Source organism: Lontra canadensis, unplaced genomic scaffold, assembly GCF_010015895.1.
Source record: "Lontra canadensis isolate GAN:19392208 unplaced genomic scaffold, GSC_riverotter_1.0 scaffold45, whole genome shotgun sequence".
Taxonomy (NCBI): Eukaryota; Metazoa; Chordata; class Mammalia; order Carnivora; family Mustelidae; genus Lontra; species Lontra canadensis.
This window is the reverse complement of record NW_022631039.1, coordinates 8,629,420-8,646,714: the sequence shown is the minus strand read 5'-3', so window position 1 is coordinate 8,646,714 and position 17,295 is coordinate 8,629,420. Positions and strand designations below refer to the sequence as shown.

Genomic DNA, 17,295 nt, shown 5'->3' with positions numbered 1-17,295 from the left:
TGGCAAGATCGGCAGAGCCTAGCAGACCTCACTGGTGAGACAGGAGTGGTATATTTAAGGGCACAGTCCGTGTGCTCCCGGAGGGGTCTTACATGAAGTGGCACTACTGCTTTGTAAGGAACTTGAACCCGAGACGTGGATCAGTAGGGACTGGAGGTCTCAGAGTCTCCCCTGAATGCCTGGGCTTGGTTCCCTGATGGCTCCTGATGAAGCCTGATGGGGTGAGCCCTGATGGGGTCCACTGGGAAGCTGCTGCTGCCCAGCTTCAGGGCCAGCTGCCCAAAACTGAAAGCCAATGTCACAGCTCTGCTCAGTGGGCAGAACTCAAAGCTATTCTCATCATACATCTGGCCAGCACTCCCCACGAGGAGCCTGGTGACGTTTCGCTGACTTGGGCTGTCAGCCAATGGCTGGCTGCTTGCTTGGCCACTTGAAGCTGACAGAGAAGATGAAAAGCATGTGCTTTGGGAGCACTGAACACACCTTAGATCTGACAGTCGAGTCACTCGTGTGCTTGCCCATGGTGGGGACCTGGTCTCTGGTAAGACTGGCACTTTTCAGATGCTGATCAAGCCTGTACTGGCCAGAAGCTCCCGCCCACACCTAAACCAATTCCACTGAACCTTCGACACCGTCTCGGGTCTTTCTTGGTGCTGATGTCCCTGTTCTAGTCTGATCCCCTGACTTAGGCCACACCATTATGGCCCTTGAAACTAAACCGTGTCATGTTTTAGGTTTTGCAGACCATCTACAGTCTGACATTGGGGTGCATGAAGCTTTATCTCACAAAAGCTACCCAACAATGGGTCAGTAGTCAAGGTGTTGCATGGACATCCTACAGTCCCTACCATCCTCAGCATCTGAGTTCCAAGGGCTGGAACGGCCTCCTCCAGATCATCCCGACCTCCCTTACCTCCTCCTGGCCCACAGACCTAATAAGAGATCCTGGTTGCTAAATGTGGCCATTCCCTGAAAGTGTTCATCTCCTGCTCAGCCATCTCTTGGGTAAATATCAGGATGAAAGGAAGGCTTTCTAGACTTGTTTTGAAAATTAAAGATTCTGTCCTGACCATTCCTTGGTTTGACACTTGTCTCCCTCCCCCCCCGTCCCCCACTGCATGGCTACCCCGGGGCCAGCCTGGTGGTAGCCAAAAGGGAGCCTAGGGAATTCCAATCCTCTGGGTACAGCCCAGCCAAAAGGGAGCTTAGCGAATTCCAACTCAATTCTGCTTCAGCCACCAGGATTCTCTTCATGGACTCACATAATGCTAGATCACGAAGACAATGCGCTCCAGCTCCCCCGCAGTGTGCTGTGGAGGGCTGAACAGTGGCCCCCAAAGACAGCCAGGTCCCAATCCTTGGAACCCGTGAATGTCACTTTACAGGGAAAAGAGATTTTGCAGATCTCATTAAAATATGGATCTTCAGATGGGGAGATTATTGTGGATTTATAATTAAGATCTCCAGATTGGGAGATTGTCAGGGACTTATGATTAGGTTAAGGATCTTCAGATGGGGAGATTATCCTGGGTTATCCCAGTGGGCACTACGTGGAATGCAGGGTGTCTTTACAGGAAGGAAGCAGGGAGGCGGTTTTATTATCGAAGGTGATGTGACAAAGGGAACAGAGGGACAAAGAGAGATTCGAAGACGCTGCTAAAAGACTGGACTTGAAGATGAGGAAAGTGATAAAGCAGCACACATCTCCGGGTACCTGCTGCCTGTGGGCGCTGGGGTGGGCTCTGCGGGGTCGAGACACAGGTGTCCACCTGCTTTCTGAGGGCTTTCACTTGGGGTGTGGCACAGACACACAGTAAAAGAGCCAGCGGGACAAACTGTAGGGGCAGCAAGGGGGGTAAATGCAGCCCTCAGCGTGCTCGAGTGTTGGAGTGGGGGTAGGTCTGGAGAGGGCGAGGTTTGCCAGAAGCCAGTTTTGAAAGGCTGCTGGAGACGGAGGGCAGAGAGGTCGGGAGGGCTTAGAGTGCTGAGGATGTCCCTAGTCCTGTGGGGAATACGGTATTTGGAGGGCGAGGAGGACACTGGGTGAAACCACTTCAAAATAACCATCCGCTGAAAAACTCCTTGGGTTCCTGTGTGTCAGGTGTGGCGTTGGTCACAGAGGCCCTCACGTGGGAGCGAGCGGGGCATGCGAAGGGACCTGCCGCGAGAGCCCGTGCGGCTGCAGCAGGAGGACCAAGGGGCGGGGCAGAGCAGAGAACAGGCCGGCGGGCAGGCGGGGCCGGATACTGCAGGGCCTTGCTCGCGGCTTGGATTTCATCCTGAGGGCAAACACATGGTTTTTCATTCCTCCCGCAACAGCCTTAGGAACTAGGCCGTTTTATCCCAATTTTAATGGCGAGGACGATAAGGTTGGGAGGGGTCAGGGTTAAGTAATTTGTTCCAGGGCTTCCGCAGCTGCAAGTGACAACCAGGACCGGGTCTTCCGGAGTCGGGCGGCCTCGGGGCAGCACGCTCCGCCCGCCGAGGCCCCGCGCCCACTGAGCATGCGCCGCCGACCTACGGAAGCCGGCAGGGAGGGGGCGGGGCCGAGGCTGGCGGGCGCGGGGAAAATGGCGGCGGCTGCGAACGGGACTGGAGGGAGCAGCGGGATGGAGGTGGATGCAGCAGGTAACGGGCCTCGCGGGGGCCTCCTCTGGTGACGCCCCTCGGGGAGCGACAAGGCCCCCCTGGACTCCCGGGAGGAGTCAGCAGGCAGGACGGCAATACCTCCCCCTGGACTAATTTGCGGGAGGGATGTATGGCTCCGGCTCCGCCGTCTCCCGCTCGCAGCCTTGGGGCAGAATGTGCCGCGCCGAAGCTCACTCGCCCTCCTTTTCCTCCACCCTCAGTAGTTCCCAGCGTGATGGCCTCCGGCGTGACGGGGAGCGTCTCCGTCGCTCTTCATCCTCTCGTCATTCTCAACATTTCAGACCATTGGATTCGCATGCGCTCCCAGGAGGGGCGGCCTATGCAGGGTGCGTGTTCGGCGTAATTCTCCCACCTCCTCTCGGTCACCTCCCCCAAATAGGGGTCGTGGCCCATTCCGTTCCTGAGTCCGGTTGCCCCTCCCCCAGGTCACCGTGTCTCCAGCGTTTGGCTCACATTGACCTCGACCCTTGGGCTGTAGTGATGAGGGACAAGATTCCTAACCCTCATGTCTCACGTGTCGTTCTCTCCCCGCAGTGATCGGGGCTCTGATCGGGAAACAGGAGGGCCGAAATATCGAGGTGATGAACTCCTTTGAGCTGCTCTCCCACACTGTGGAGGAGAAGATTATCATTGACAAGGAATATTACTACACCAAGGAGGAGCAGTGTGAGAGGGGAAGAGGCTTGGAGGGGGAGGGAGGAGTGGGAGTAAGAAACAAAGGCAGAGTGGGGCAGATGCAGTGTGTTGGGAAGAAATAGAATGGGACAAGAAGGGGCGGGGGAGTGAGAGTGGTGGGAAGGATCTCAGGAAGAGAATGCATTTAGGCATTCCCTCCAAATGGCAGTAAAGGACAAGAGAAGATAGAAGGGATTAATTATTGTGAGTTGAGCCAGGAGTTGAGTGGGGAGGGGAGAAGTCGATCAAAAATATACCAGGCGCTTCCAGTTCCGGGAGGGTGGTTTAAAGAAATAACCCTGTGCTCTGGTTCTTTCTCCCCAGTCAAACAGGTTTTCAAGGAGCTGGAGTTTCTGGGCTGGTATACCACCGGTGGGCCGCCTGACCCCTCCGACATCCACGTCCACAAGCAGGTACACGTGCTCACACGTGCGTGCTGGGGGAGAGTGGCGGGAGGGAGAAAGATGGGCCCTGACACTCGTGCCCACCATCCCCTCTTCCAGGTGTGCGAGATCATCGAGAGCCCACTCTTTCTTAAGTTGAACCCTATGACCAAGCACACAGATGTGAGTAATGCTGACCCCGTGCCTGTGTTGTAGCCTCCTCCCCCCACACTGTCCTTCCTTTCCCATCTCCGTCAGGCTCAATCTTCACCTGAGGGGAATTCTCCCACTCAGCAGCTGTGCGACTTTGGGTTAGTCATTAAACCTCTAAACTGCTTTTTGCCTCACGTGTGAGATGGGGATTATCCTTACTTCAGTGGGTCTTTGGGAAGATTGGATGGAAAAGTCTACGGTGGAAGAGCCAAGCCCAGCGTTTGGCCTGTAGTAGCTCAGGGGCGCTTGATGACTCGCCGTCTCCGCTGTTTCTTTACAGCTTCCCGTCAGCGTTTTTGAGTCTGTCATCGATATAATCAATGGAGAGGTAATGGCCTGCCCTTCAACCCTCTGATCCTGCTCCGGGCCTTTCCTGCTTCTGACTCTGCCTTTGTGCCCCGTAGGCCACCATGCTGTTTGCTGAACTGACCTACACTCTGGCCACAGAGGAAGCTGAACGCATTGGTGTTGACCACGTAGCCCGAATGACAGCCACTGGCAGTGGCGAGAACTCCACGGGTAAGGAGGCCTGGAGGGGCTTCCTCGGCCGTGGGGCTGAAAAGTCTGGCCGCGTTCATTTTACACGTTGGCCTGTTCCTGTCTCCCTGCAGTGGCCGAGCACCTGATCGCGCAACACAGCGCCATTAAGATGCTGCACAGCCGGGTCAAGCTCATCTTGGAGTATGTCAAGGCCTCCGAAGCGGGTAGGACAGCGTCTCCCTGGCACTCCTCTCCCTCCTGGGAGATCACTTCCTCTCCCTCCTGGGGAGATGACAGCATCTACATTAACGCAGTCCTTTTGTGCCTTTAGGAGAGGTCCCCTTCAACCATGAGATCCTGCGGGAGGCCTATGCTCTGTGTCATTGCCTACCAGTGCTCAGCACAGACAAGTTCAAGACAGACTTTTATGATGTGAGTATAAAACCCAGGCTGGGGAGGTGGGGCTTTTGTACATCATGTCCGTATGCAGGACATTGGACAGTTTGCTGTCCCCCGGACAACTGGTCTTTTCCTTCCAGCAATGCAATGACGTGGGGCTCATGGCCTACCTCGGCACCATCACCAAAACCTGCAACACCATGAACCAGTTTGTGAACAAGTTCAACGTCCTCTACGATCGACAAGGCATTGGCAGGCGGATGCGGGGGCTCTTCTTCTGAGAGGGTATTTGAAGGGACGACACACAGGTCGGACAATGGTCCCACAGGGGAGGGGTGTCACACTCCCGTTAGAAAAACCTCCTGTCGATAATAAAAGGGGAGCAGCCCCTCAGCACCCCTTCCAGTGGCTCTGTCCTCTCTGTTGGGCACCACGCAGCCTTCTCAACTTGGATCTTAAGGAAGGGCCTTGGTTCCAGCCCCGCTCAGGCAGGACAGCCTGCAGTGGTGGGGAGCTCGCTGCCATTTGAGGTGACCCCAGGTCTGGTCAGGTGAAGGAGTCTACATTGAGCCAAAGGCTGCCCGCTTCGGCCTAAGCGAGCTGTTTCCTAAGGTCTCCCTAGGACAGCAGTGCAGAGACCAACCCTATACACGTGACTAGTGACTGATTCTCCAAGCGAAGTGAATGTCTTTTTTGGACAACCCAAAAGCTTTATGGGCCCTGTCTGTTGCCAAGAGGAAGTTTTCTCTACGTGCTAACGTTCAGAGTGCTTATGACTGCGCTACATTTGACGTTGGCACCTCGCCCCTAGCAGGCAGGGGGGCTCCAGTCACCATACTAGAGAGCCAGGTGTGAATGTGGGGACTGGTCCATGTGATCACCTGTCCGTGGTGTCCCACCTCCCTGTGCCACCCTTCAGCTCCCTGTCCTCACCCCTGAACAAAGCTTTAGAGGGAGAGTTGGCAACAGAAGGTCTGAGCGTTGAGGTATTTCAGGAAGTAGACAAGGAGAGGAGTTGCCTGGAAGCCTTGCAGTTCATACTGGCACAGTAGGACTGGGAAAGGGACTGGAGACCAATCTTTCGTGTCCTCTCCGCACAGCGGGACTTACAGGCTGGGGACGCAGCAAGGAGTAACAGTGCCTGGCAGGTAGAGCGGGTGCATTACTCGGTCAGTTTATGGAGTGAACCGGGTAAGAAGCATGAAGGGAACAAGGTAAGAATCTAGAAAATTCTTAAAACCCTGTCTGAATAAAGCAACCTACAAACACTTTATTAGCAAAAAGAATAAAACAAATGCAGTTCAGGAGAAACCAGGGGGTCCTCTTTTCCCCTCAAAGGCACCATGGGCTCTTTGGGGGGGGGGCGGGGTCACCACACGGGACGCAGAGTCTCACCAGCAGGATGGACTCAGACAAAAGTGATCCGTGTCCGGGCGGTATTAACCTGCCAGACGTTCAACTCCTCATACTCATCGAGCGCCGCCTGGAACTGGGCAGGGGTGAAGCCCCGGGAGATGCAGCGCTGCTCCGCCTCTGCAAAGCGCACGCTACGGCCGTCGGAGACCAGCTCCCGGACGGTGGCAAATATCACGTCCGCGGGCCTCTGGGTCCTGCAGGGAACAGCAGGGCGGTGAGAGGTCAGAGGACCGTCGGCCGTGTTCGCGCCGAGGCCACCGCCACACACGGCCGGGGCAGGTGAGGCGCGGGGCCTGGTGTGGCTCACCTCGCCGTCTGCCCCTTGTCGCCCAGCAGCGAGTCCTTGGACATCTCCATGAGCCTGATGGCTTCGTTCACATCTTCTTTCTCCACCGTGTCCACCATCCGCAGCCGCGCCTGCGGGGAAGGGAGGGAGAGATGGGCACAGGAGGAGGGGAGGGAACCACCTCAGGGGAGCCCCCCCACCCCGCTCCAGCTTCAAGAAGGGCAGCCCCGAAGACGAGGAGAGCCCCCCACCCAGCAGCCGCAGTGCGGGGCCGGCACTGTCAGACCGAGACAAGTGCAATGCGCGGGCAGCGTCCAGCAATTGCCCAAGTCTCCGCCTTGCAACGCTGGCCAGTCCCGGGCTTCCGCTGTCCTGTGAGGGAGACCGGACCCGCCGGAGCACCCCTGGGCTCCCCACCACGACAGACAGAGCAGGGGGAGCTCGGCCAGGAAGGCGGCTGGCAGAGAGGTCGCGTCCCCGGGGCTCGGGAAGTGCTAGCTCAGCAGTAGGTCAGGTAATCACACTACCTGCACGAACAGCACTTTGGAGCCCCCGGGACTAAGGTCCAAGGTGTGCAGACAGAACTGCAGGTTTCTAGCAAGGACGGAGGACACGGGGGAGCGCAGGCGACCCCCTCCCCCTGCCGTGAGGCTGGAGCAGCAGGGGCAGGCCTCTCCCTCCAGGGACGCCGTGCGTGCCCTGCCGGAGCAGCAAGTACCCACAGTGCGGTAGCCCGCAGGACCGCTATCTGCACTGTCAGCACTTTAGCACCGGCAGGGCTTGAGCGGGAGGGAGGCCGCCGCGGGTATAGCAGGGCCGGGGTGCTGGGGGGGTGGTGGCTGCCCAGGGAACGTTGGAACAGCCCCCCCGTCGGCGGAGCGGGCCCGGGCGCTCACCAGAGCCGTGGACAGCCGCAGGATGGCCAGCAGGGTCCGGGCGGAAGTGTAGGTGGCGTCCTTGCTGGCCCAGGCCTCCCGCCTCATCTCCACGTATGCGGCCGTGATGTAGTCGGCCAGAGACTCCGGCACCGTGGGCTGCTTCTCCCGGCACATGGCAATGTAACGTCTGCGGAAGAGGTTTGTGGGAAAGCAAGAATTCTACACTGAAGGCAACACCTGCTCCCCCAAGTAGAAAAAACAAATTCGCTTGAGCATCACTGGAGTTCTCCCAAAGGCACCTTCCAAATGATTTCGAAGTTTTCAGAAATAGGATTTTACAGAAAAAATCCACCAGTCCTAAAAGATGGTCAAGTCCCCTCCCCCAAACCTAAGACGGGGGCCTGAATGTACTTTGTTTACGGCAACAGAACACGAGAACAGGGACAAGGAGAACTGGGGGCTCCTGGGGCCCCTTAGAGCAAACCCATCAACTACATGGAGCAGTGTCCAGCCACTCCTGAAATCCGGACCCGCCTCCACCCGGAGACAGGCAGCTGGCGAGAAAGGTTCTGATGCTGGGTCTTGTGAGGCTGCCAGTGGGGTGGGGTTGGGCACAGACTCCCTGCTCTCAGCCCCAGAGGGGAGCGGGGCGGTCGTGAGAAACACCCCGTTTCAGGAGACGCGCACACGGCCCAAACTGCCGCCATGTGGGGTGACAGGCCCGGCGTGCCGGCCTTGCCCCAGCTGTCCTACCTCATCAGCTTCATGTCCAAGGGTTCAAACTGGGCTGGGGGCTGGCGGCTGTGCTGGTGCACGTAGGTGATGTGCTGGGCCAACCTGGGCAGAGCCGAGGCAAGCAGACATGTTCTCCTTGGGGCCACATACCCTGTGCCCCGTCCCTCTACCCGCGGCTCAGCCCACCAGCTCTTCACAGTGTGGAATCCTCACTGGGGCTTTAGTCCCGACTCCCTATCTCCCTGAAGAACCGAGGACTAGCTCCCATGTAAGAGGGAAAAGCTCCAGAGCTCCCGTAAGCAGGGACACCTTCTCCCTCCCTACGGAGCACTAGGGCCGTGTGTCCTGGAGCGATGAGCTCCACTTACCGTAAGTCATTGTCCCGGTCAGGCCGATCCTGGATCAGCCAGAGGAGGTCAAATCGGGAGAGCAGCGCAGCAGGAAGCTGTATGTTCTGCTCCAGGCTGCGACGAGGGTTGTAGCGCCCGTAGGCAGGGTTGGCTGCAGCCAGGATGGAACAGCGGGCGTTGAGCGTGGTGAGAATGCCGGCCTTGGCAATGGAGATGGTCTGCTGCTCCATGACCTCGTGGATGGCCGTGCGGTCGGCCTCAGCCATCTTGTCAAACTCGTCGATGCAGCACACGCCCTGGTCGGCCAGCACGAGGGCCCCACCCTCCAAGGTCAGCTCTCCGGTCACCGAGTCTCTGAGCACAGCAGCTGTGAGCCCCACTCCCGAGGAGCCCCGGCCCGTGGTGTACTGGCCTAAACGGCAGCATCAGGAACAGGGAAAAAGCAGACACGTTGAAGAAGAGGAAAAGAACAAGGGAAGAAGCAAGAACAGGATGGAGGTGAGGCCCGCAGCGAAACCGCTCTACCGGCCCCCCAGGTCCAGGCCTTCCCAAGGCCCCTGAAAATCGCGTGTTGGCTCTGGAACCACGTCCCCTCCCCCAGCCCCAAGGAACAGAACAGCACGCAGCCCCGCTGTCTGGTACATTCACCCCTCCCAGGGTTGTTACTCACTGCGGGGCGCCAGGCGATCAATGTAAGACAGGAGCTGAGACTTGGCCACACCGGGATCCCCCATCAGGCAGATGTTGATGTTGCCTGGAAGAAGGGTTGAACTCCAGCTGACCCCTTCTCTCCAGCGCGCTGCCCGACAACACATACTCCCGAATGCTCCCCGACGGCCAGCGCTCCTTCTCATGTCCCCGTGCCCACGGAGCCCGCGTGCTCTCTCATTCTGTGACACAGAGGTCCCAGATTTGACTTGTCACAGGACGCTGGCCCTTGACATTCTGGCTCCCTCCCACCTTCCCTGTCCCCGCTTTCCCTCCGCCCGGCCTTACCCCTGATCTTCATGCCCCGAGGAGACTGGTCGACCCCTCCCACCAGCAGAAGCAGCAGAGCCTTTTTCACGTCTTCGTGCCCGTAGATCTCTGGGGCGATGGAGGCTGCCAGCTTCTCATAGAAATCCTCCTCTGTGGGAAAGTTCAGAGTACTTGCTGGGGGGGTGGTGGGAGGAACCAGAAAGAAAATCCCGTTCCCAGGCTCCCCCAGGCCCCTCACCTGCAATGTGCCTCAGCTCCTCTGCACTTAGCTCTCCAGCCACAGCCTCGTCGTCATCGCTCTTGTTCATCTTCACGACCCGATGGGCCTCCAGGTAGGTTTCAGAGAGGAGACCCTTGGGCAGGAAAACGCCAGGACACGGATGAAAGCCGTTTCACTGGCCTTCGTGCTGCTTTGCCACTGACGGTTCTCTCGGGGTGGGCGGGGTGGCCAGAGTGGAGGCAAAGAAAAGCACATCTTTCCTCCTTTCAAGCCCCTTTCCTACCTGTACGACCTGTCGGAACCCAGTGCGCAGGATCGGCAAGAAGATGCCAGTGACACTGACGTGGTCCCCGGGCTGGGCGAGCCTCGTGTTCTCACCTTCTACCAGCACGGTGATGCTCCGAGGGATGTTTCCCACAGGCACTTGGTCACTCTATAGGGGAGAAAGCCCGTGGGCAAGGAGGAAGGTACATGAAGCCGACGAGGCCCTCATCTTCTGGGCCTACACATCCCACCGCGCTTCTCAGCCTGAGGAGCCAAGAGAAGGGACCCCGAGATCATCTTTGCCAAATCTCCCTCCTGCTCTAGGTCACCCCTCTACCTCAGCCTCTCTGTCTTTTCTTCCCTCCGCTCTGCGAGTGGCTGCGGAACCTGAGTGGACATCTCAACTCCCCTTTCCCGGGCCCCGTACCCCAAACTCACATGTTCCTGCATCTTCATCTCCTGGAATTTGATGAACTTGGAGCCGCGCGTCTGCAGATACAGCCGCCCTCCTGAGCGGTTGGTCTGGCACTCTTGGCTCGGGCACATGATCAGAGGCATGAAAGTAGGGGACTGGATCTGGGATGTAAGAAAGGAAAAGCAGAAGGAAACGAAGTCAGTCACCGGAGCGAACACTTCCTCCTCACAGCACACACCACAAATGGTGAAGGATGTCTTGACCTGTCCTGAGCGAAATGATGATAGGAACAAAGAACACAAAACAGATGAAATGACCACTACAGACCAGAAAAAGACCGGCAAATGAACACAATCACGTTTTACAGAATACAATAAACGACAAATAAATACCAGCACACAAACTAATTCTGGGCAAAATCACCAACAATTAAATGTGTTTCTATTCCTTGCTCTATACATACCGGCTGGTAAGTCTCCGCCCCACACTGGTCACAAGTGTAAGTGGCCACCACCATTCTGGGTTTGACTTCAGAGACACGAGTGACAATTCCACGCACAGTGACCAATTTCCCCACAGAGTCAGCCCGCACTTCCCGGATCACACGAGGCTTGTTACTGCTTGGACCTTGAAAGTACAGCTCGCTAAGTGTAGAAAATGGTCACATTAACGTCCTGGAGAACAAATTCCCACAGCCTCCCCCACGGAGACCACTCACAATCTGCGCATGAGCTCAGGGGGGTACTGGTTTTGCGGGCTTCGGGCTGCCCCAGGGTCACGGCTACGCTGCTCCATCATCAGCCGGTGCTCGATGTAAACATCCAAAACATCTTTGTTTACTACCTAAAGAAAGACGAGAAAAACGAGCTGGATGAGGTAAGCAAAGACCATGAAGGGCACGAGGCAGAATTGACTGTTCTCTTTCTGCCAGCAAAAAAATCACCAGTATCTGAGAAGCGTCCCAAAAGCAACCTGTTCCTCGCCCTGCGGTTTTCTGCAACCACTCACCTCCCTCTCCTTGTACTGAGGAAGGAGCTCCTGCACAGCGTCGGCGAAGAGCCTTACATAGCGCCTGGTGTTCTCACAGATTGAGTCCACCAACTCAGGGTCATCCTCAGCTACATCGTCTAGGTCTACGTACATTGCCACTTGCTCCCGATGAGCCAGTCGAACCTGCGGCAAGAAGAGACAGCAACAGAGCCACGCTTTACCGGGCCTGGCAATGTCCACCTACCATAGCGGGGAAAGACCTAGCAATACTCCCTTCTCAGCACCCCCAAAGACATCCTAACTCGTAAAGTACACTCTGATCTTTAAACATGTACAACTACACCCACTTAGTAAGTATTAAATAGAATACTCCAGAGATCACTTACAACATATACTTAAGGAAATTAACCAGAACACCTCTTACAACTCCTTAAGCAAACACCCATTCCCACCGCTTCGTCTTAAACTTACCAACTGGTTCCCATATTTGAACTGTTTCTTGCCAAATTCATCATCCTGGTAAAACTCCTGTAGGAATTTCTTAACCTTTTCTGGAAGAAAAATGTAAAATCACCAGAATCAGTCTTTCAGATACTTTGCCAAAAAACCCCTTGACGCAAACCTAAAAAACTCGCTTCGCTTACAAAATGTATGAAGTAATCAGTTTACATGAACATCGAAGAAAGCCTTTGTAATTCTCCCCCAGTAGGCCAGAACTCCTTCTTACAAGTCCGTTCTTACCTACGGAAGAAGGGGCCCCGGGCAGTTAGAGCGTTACCCAACAACCTCCGCCCGCCCCCAGGGAATTCCAGGCTCTTAGTTAAAATTCTCAGTACCCTTTCCCAAAGGGCTCCCACACCCCGCCACACACTCCGAGCTCAAGGTTCTCAGCTTTTCTTCCACGCCTAAGAGTCCCCCTTTTCTTTCGGGCTCCTCAACCTCTCCACTAGGCCCGTGCTCCACCCCACCCCCTCTCCCGCCACTGCTTCCGCTCTTAGTAAACAAAGAAGCACATGGGCCCAGATGCAGCCGCCTCACAGCCCGGGATTCCTCCGCCCAAGGCGGGAGCCCGTCCGGCGATTGGCCGGCTCGTCAAAGGCCACGCCGTGTCGCCGCACCACCTCCTCCCCTGGGCTCCCGCGAAGCCCCCCAGTTCCAGGCACGCCCCCGCCCCGAGCCGCTCTCTCCAGGGCCGCCGCGCGGAAGGACACTGTTTACACACGACACTCCCTCCAGCGACGTCGCGCAACTTCCGCCCGCCTTCACTTCCGCTTGGAGGTTGGCCTAAAGTGGCCAATCCCGACGCGCAGCGGCCCGGGCCCGCCCGCCCCCGGGACTCCGGCGCGTCTCTGAAGGACGCGGGCGCTCCGAATGCTTAAGGGCGCGGAGAAAAGCGAACCCCGGGAGCCCGGCCCTGGGGACGCAGGGCCCTTGGACAGGGTCTCCTGAGCTCTTGGTTTCTCCTGGACGCGACCCTCTCCTCTGGAGCCCCCAGCCCGGCTATCAGATCCCCCACACCCCGCGAACCCCCACTCCTTCCCCAAACAAGATGATCGACTCTTCTCCGACCTCGAAGGCCCGCGCGCCTCCCAGGCACCGTCTGCCTCGCCCCGCCGCCTCCCGACCCTGCCTCTGGCCTCGCGCGCCGACCCCAGACCCCCAGGATGCCGGTTCACACCAACAGGTGTTGGCCGGAAGGCTTCCTGCGCAGGACGCTCCTCCCAAGTTTGCACACCCTCACCTTTCTCGAGCACGTAGTCCTTAACTGCCATTGCCCGTGCGGCAGCAGTTGGCGAGTTCAAGGTTCTCACTCCTGGGACTGCAGAAAGCGTCCGCGCGGCGGGCTACTCAAGACCAACCGAAATTGGCGCGAAACGTCGCGCCCCACGTGACCGGCGCCGCTGCGAGCAGGCCTATCGGAGAGGAGGCTCTTCGCCCCTCCCACTCGCCCGCAGGCCCCAGCCTCGGCCAATTACCGGGCGAGCGTGGACTGAGTGACGGGGCAGAATCGCGGGCACCGGGAGGAAAAGGCGGGACGGGGCGGGGCGGGCACCGGGTTTCCCGCGGTCCGAGCTGGCACCGGCCGAGGAGAGATCGCTCTTAAAGGGCCAGCCTCCTCGCGTCCTTTTGTTCCGGGGCCGCAGGGCGGGGCAGGCCCAACTTTCGCTGTCTCCTTGCCTACTCTCCGGAACCGCCATGATCTCTCAGTTCTTCATTCTGTCTTCCAAAGGGGACCCGCTCATCTACAAGGATTGTATCCTTGACCTGCGGGGCGGGAGGAGGGGCCTGGGTGGGAGTAGCGCCCCAGAGCCAGCCTGTGTCGCTGACTCCTTAGCTGTCCTTCCATCCGGTCAGTCCGCGGGGACAGTGGCGGTCGGGATGTGGCCGAGCTCTTCTACCGGAAGCTGACGGGACTGTCCGGAGATGAGTCCCCGGTTGTCATGGTAACCAGTGGCGGGGCGTGGGGTAGGCTCCCGGCGAGCTGGGAGTGGGGGGCGCCTCCTTCCTCCCGGGGCTGTTTCCCTGAGAGCTTGTGCTTGGTGGGGGGGAGGGGTACATTCTGCCCAATAATCCGAGCGACAGTTTCTGGAGCGCTAACGCTATACGGGCGCAGCTCCGCCACTCCGGAGTAGGTGCTGGGGACTCCCTCCGCTGACACATAAGCAGCTGGGCCCCGGGCGGGGGTGGGGGTGTCCCTGGCTCACCCCAAGGCCCACCGCTAGAAAGTCTCGCGGGCCCTTCGCACAGTTCTCTCCCTGACGCTCTCTTCTCCGCCTCTGCCTCAGCACCACGATGACCGTCATTTCATTCACATCAGACACAGCGGCCTCTATTTGGTGGCCACGACTTCAGAAAACATTTCTCCCTTCAGCCTCCTAGAGCTGCTCTCCCGGTGAGGAGGGCAGGGCCGGGCACCTGGGCGCGGGTACGCACGCGCAAGAGGATATGCACACACTCCGTGCGTCCTGTTTTCTCAGGTTGGCCACTCTCCTGGGCGATTACTGTGGCTCCTTGAATGAGGGGAGCATCTCCCGCAACGTGGCTCTTGTCTACGAACTCCTGGATGAAGTGCTGGTGAGGGCCGGGGGGTCTCCCCCGTGGCACTCCATGCCCTGCTGATGTGTGCTGTGATGGGGAGGCTGAGTGCATTCGTTCTCACCCCGTTCCTCCGCTGATCACCCAACGACTGTCCTTCCTCCGCCCGCAGGACTATGGCTACGTGCAGACCACGTCCACGGAGATGCTGCGAAACTTCATCCAGACAGAGGCTGTGGTCAGCAAGCCCTTCAGCCTCTTTGACCTCAGCAGTGTTGGCTTGGTTAGTCAAGGAGAGGAGGAGGAGGAGGAGGAGGGCTGGTGGATGGCGTCAAACCTGAAGATTGTTGCTTTGGGTGCTTTCCAGTTCGGGGCCGAGACGCAGCAGAGCAAAGTGGCCCCCAGCAGTGCAGCCAGCCGCCCCGTCCTGGCCAGCCGCTCTGACCAGGTGAGGACAGGTGTGATGGGTTCAGACCCTGATTTTTTCCTGGGACGCCAGAGGTGGAGATCCTCGCATTGCTAGGTGTGGATTATCTCTTCCCTTACCCCCGTGTCCCCACCCCAGGGTTCTAGCCTCCACTGCCCTGTTCTTTCTGCCTGTCCACTTGAGGACACAGGCCGTTCAGCCTCCAAGCATCCAAATCTCTCTTCCTCAGAGCCAAAAGAACGAAGTATTTTTGGATGTGGTCGAGAGGTTGTCCGTGCTCATAGCCTCTAATGTAAGTTTGGGCCCCCAACCCTGAAGCTGAGGACAGACGGCATTTGGAAAATGTATGGGGCATTGGGGAGTGTCGCCTCTGGGCGTTGAGCTCTCTGCCATTCTTAGGGCTCACTGCTGAAGGTAGACGTGCAGGGAGAGATCCGGCTCAAGAGCTTTCTTCCCAGTGGCTCTGGTGAGAAGCGTGCAAGCTTGGCCCAGGGTGGGGTCTGGGACAGGCTCCTTGGTGCTGTGTACGGTGGTAACTGGCAGCCTTTTCTGACATCCTTTTCTCTGACAGAAATGCGCATTGGTCTGACAGAAGAATTTTGTGTGGGGAAGTCAGAACTGAGAGGTGAGAAGAAAGTAGGTCTCTCGCTCCCGCATCACCAGCCAGAAGCGGCGTGGGACAGAGACACGTTCTCGCCCAGCTCTCCCCAGCTGCTCTCCTCTCCCACACGTGGGTTCCAAGAGACTCTCTCTCCTTCCAGGTTACGGACCGGGGATCCGGGTGGATGAGGTCTCGTTTCACAGCTCAGTGCTTCTGGAAGAGTTTGAGTCTCATCGAATTCTGCGCCTACAGCCCCCTCAGGGCGAGGTGAGGATCGGGCTGGCCTAGCATGTTCCATCCACTATGGGGAAGGGAGGCAGTTCAGGGCTGAGGAGACCAAACTGATCTCTGTTCTTGTCTGGTCCCAGCTGACTGTGATGCGGTACCAACTCTCAGATGACCTCCCCTCCCCGCTCCCCTTCCGGCTCTTTCCCTCTGTGCAGTGGGACCGAGGCTCAGGCAGGTGAGACCATTTCCCTGTTCTGGAACTTTTCTGAAGTCTAAGCTAATACAAAGATGTTCCCAAAACTCATTATGGAGGAGTGGTGGTAACAGGATATACGTCAGAAAAAGACACCCTCCGCCCAACGTGGATTCAGCCCTTAGTGGATCGGTGGCTTGGGGCACGACCCACCAGCAGCCATGCATGGAGGCCCCGGGGTTGTGGGGGGCAGGGGGGTGAGAGGGAGGATGTGAGCTGCCAGTAACACCACCATGCCCTTCCACCCAGGCTCCAGGTTTACCTGAAGTTACGATGCGACCTGCCCCCAAAAAGGTACAGGCGGGGATTAGCCAAGCTCCTTCTGTGGGGAAGGACACAGGGCCCACATACCTACTGCTCTGCCTTCAGATGCATCCGCCAGCTTCAGAATCCCGTTCAGTTAGAGGCCGGAGGGCTCGGGAAGGGGACGGGGTAGCACTGGTGCTGATCCCTAGCTGTGATGTTAATGAAGAACGGGGCTGACTCTTCCTTTTTCCTTTGCAGCCAAGCTCTCAATGTCAGGCTGCACCTTCCCCTGCCACGAGGGGTGGTCAGGTTAGTGGGTGAGCCGCGGGGGCTCGGGCAGTTGCACCCGCTTCCCTGGACGAGAGGGTGGCCCCGGGAAGGGTGGAACTGGCCTGCCCCGGGAAGGCAGGGACTGAGCCCAGCGTTTCTCCAAATTCCAGCCTGTCTCAGGAGCTGAGCGGCCCCGAGCAGAAGGCAGAGCTGGGGGAGGGCGCCCTTCACTGGCACCTGCCTCGGGTCCAGGGCGGCTCCCAGCTGTCAGGCCTTTTCCAGGTACAAGCTGCTGACTCTCTGATCCTCTCCTCCGCCTGCACATTTAGCCCCAGCCTGTCCCTCCTCACGCGGTGGGCCTCCCTGCTTTCCATCCTCTCCAGGCCTCAGCACTCCTTCCCAGTCTCTGTTCCTTACAGATGGATGTTCCAGGCCTCCCGGGGCCTCCCGGTCAAGGACCCTCCACCTCGGCCCCTCTGGGTCTGGGCCCTGCCAGCCTCTCGTTTGAACTTCCCCGGCACACGTGCTCCGGCCTCCAGGTTCGCTTCCTCAGGCTGGCGTTCAGACCCTGCGGCAACGCCAACCCCCACAAGTGGGTGCGACACCTGAGCCACAGCGATGCCTACGTCATCCGGATCTGAGGCTCCCCAGACCAGGACACAGGCAGCAAAGGTGGTCGTCTGGGGAGCTGGAGAGGACGACCCTGTCTTTTCCACCTTGGGCCCGTGGCTGTGGATCTGGCTGGAGAGTCCTGAGAGGCCCGGAGACGAGGCCGGGTCGGCAGGCTCCACCTTCCCGTGGTACCTGACACAGGAAGGGCCGAGGTAGATCAGAACTTACAAATCAGACTTTTATTCTGAGGAACTGGCTGTACAATATCTAAAAAAAAAAAAAAAGTAACAC

General features: G+C 58.1%; 3 protein-coding genes across 8 annotated transcripts; 2 read left to right on the top strand and 1 right to left on the bottom strand.

The window, feature by feature from the left end:
• The first annotated feature begins 2,489 nt into the window (after positions 1-2,489).
• Positions 2,490-5,201, top strand: COPS6 (COP9 signalosome subunit 6). The gene is made up of 10 exons (XM_032872602.1): positions 2,490-2,628; positions 2,850-2,975; positions 3,184-3,315; positions 3,649-3,737; positions 3,828-3,890; positions 4,201-4,248; positions 4,325-4,439; positions 4,532-4,624; positions 4,732-4,832; positions 4,940-5,201. The coding sequence occupies exons 1-10, from the start codon at positions 2,505-2,507 to the stop codon at positions 5,078-5,080; spliced, it is 1,032 nt and encodes a 343-aa protein (XP_032728493.1). The 5' UTR covers positions 2,490-2,504; the 3' UTR covers positions 5,081-5,201.
• An 845-nt stretch (positions 5,202-6,046) lies between these two features.
• On the bottom strand, positions 6,047-13,208 carry MCM7 (minichromosome maintenance complex component 7). 5 transcript variants are annotated; one of them, XM_032872593.1, is made up of 15 exons: positions 13,073-13,208; positions 11,803-11,882; positions 11,350-11,514; positions 11,060-11,184; positions 10,805-10,985; positions 10,365-10,502; positions 9,946-10,095; positions 9,681-9,795; positions 9,461-9,592; positions 9,135-9,218; positions 8,483-8,876; positions 8,133-8,216; positions 7,398-7,566; positions 6,523-6,632; positions 6,047-6,409 (listed from the first exon to the last, which is right to left on the bottom strand). In XM_032872593.1, the coding sequence occupies exons 1-15, from the start codon at positions 13,101-13,103 to the stop codon at positions 6,208-6,210; spliced, it is 2,160 nt and encodes a 719-aa protein (XP_032728484.1). In that variant the 5' UTR covers positions 13,104-13,208; the 3' UTR covers positions 6,047-6,207. The 5 variants fall into 5 exon arrangements, with proteins under 5 accessions (XP_032728484.1, XP_032728488.1, XP_032728489.1 ...); XM_032872597.1 differs by lacking the exon at positions 13,073-13,208 and adding an exon at positions 12,168-12,536; XM_032872598.1 differs by lacking the exon at positions 13,073-13,208 and adding an exon at positions 12,174-12,413.
• Positions 13,209-13,424: 216 nt separating this feature from the next.
• On the top strand, positions 13,425-17,288 carry AP4M1 (adaptor related protein complex 4 subunit mu 1). Of its 2 annotated transcripts, XM_032872599.1 has the most exons (15): positions 13,425-13,585; positions 13,687-13,775; positions 14,118-14,224; positions 14,310-14,406; positions 14,540-14,650; positions 14,735-14,815; positions 15,024-15,086; positions 15,194-15,260; positions 15,366-15,419; positions 15,556-15,662; positions 15,764-15,858; positions 16,126-16,170; positions 16,381-16,431; positions 16,563-16,674; positions 16,812-17,288. In XM_032872599.1, the coding sequence occupies exons 1-15, from the start codon at positions 13,528-13,530 to the stop codon at positions 17,031-17,033; spliced, it is 1,359 nt and encodes a 452-aa protein (XP_032728490.1). In that variant the 5' UTR covers positions 13,425-13,527; the 3' UTR covers positions 17,034-17,288. The 2 variants fall into 2 exon arrangements, with proteins under 2 accessions (XP_032728490.1, XP_032728491.1); XM_032872600.1 differs by lacking the exon at positions 14,118-14,224 and having other exon boundaries at positions 13,471-13,585.
• Positions 17,289-17,295: the final 7 nt, after the last annotated feature.

Bases quoted from the DNA above. Each gene is read 5' to 3' on its own strand.
- COPS6 (XM_032872602.1), top strand. From the start codon at position 2,505: ATGCGCCGCCGACCTACGGAAGCCGGCAGGGAGGGGGCGGGGCCGAGG. The intron at 3,738-3,827 runs GTACACGTGCTC...CCCCTCTTCCAG, and splicing joins ACATCCACGTCCACAAGCAG to GTGTGCGAGATCATCGAGAG. The intron at 4,833-4,939 runs GTGAGTATAAAA...TTTTCCTTCCAG, and splicing joins TCAAGACAGACTTTTATGAT to CAATGCAATGACGTGGGGCT.
- MCM7 (XM_032872593.1), bottom strand. From the start codon at position 13,103: ATGGCAGTTAAGGACTACGTGCTCGAGAAAG. The intron at 10,986-11,059 runs GTGAGTGGTCTC...TTCTACACTTAG, and splicing joins CCTGAGCTCATGCGCAGATT to CGAGCTGTACTTTCAAGGTC. The intron at 6,410-6,522 runs GTGAGCCACACC...TGTTCCCTGCAG, and splicing joins GACAAGGGGCAGACGGCGAG to GACCCAGAGGCCCGCGGACG.
- AP4M1 (XM_032872599.1), top strand. From the start codon at position 13,528: ATGATCTCTCAGTTCTTCATTCTGTCTTCCAAAGGGGACCCGCTCATC. The intron at 15,663-15,763 runs GTGAGGATCGGG...GTCTGGTCCCAG, and splicing joins TACAGCCCCCTCAGGGCGAG to CTGACTGTGATGCGGTACCA. The intron at 16,675-16,811 runs GTACAAGCTGCT...TGTTCCTTACAG, and splicing joins AGCTGTCAGGCCTTTTCCAG to ATGGATGTTCCAGGCCTCCC.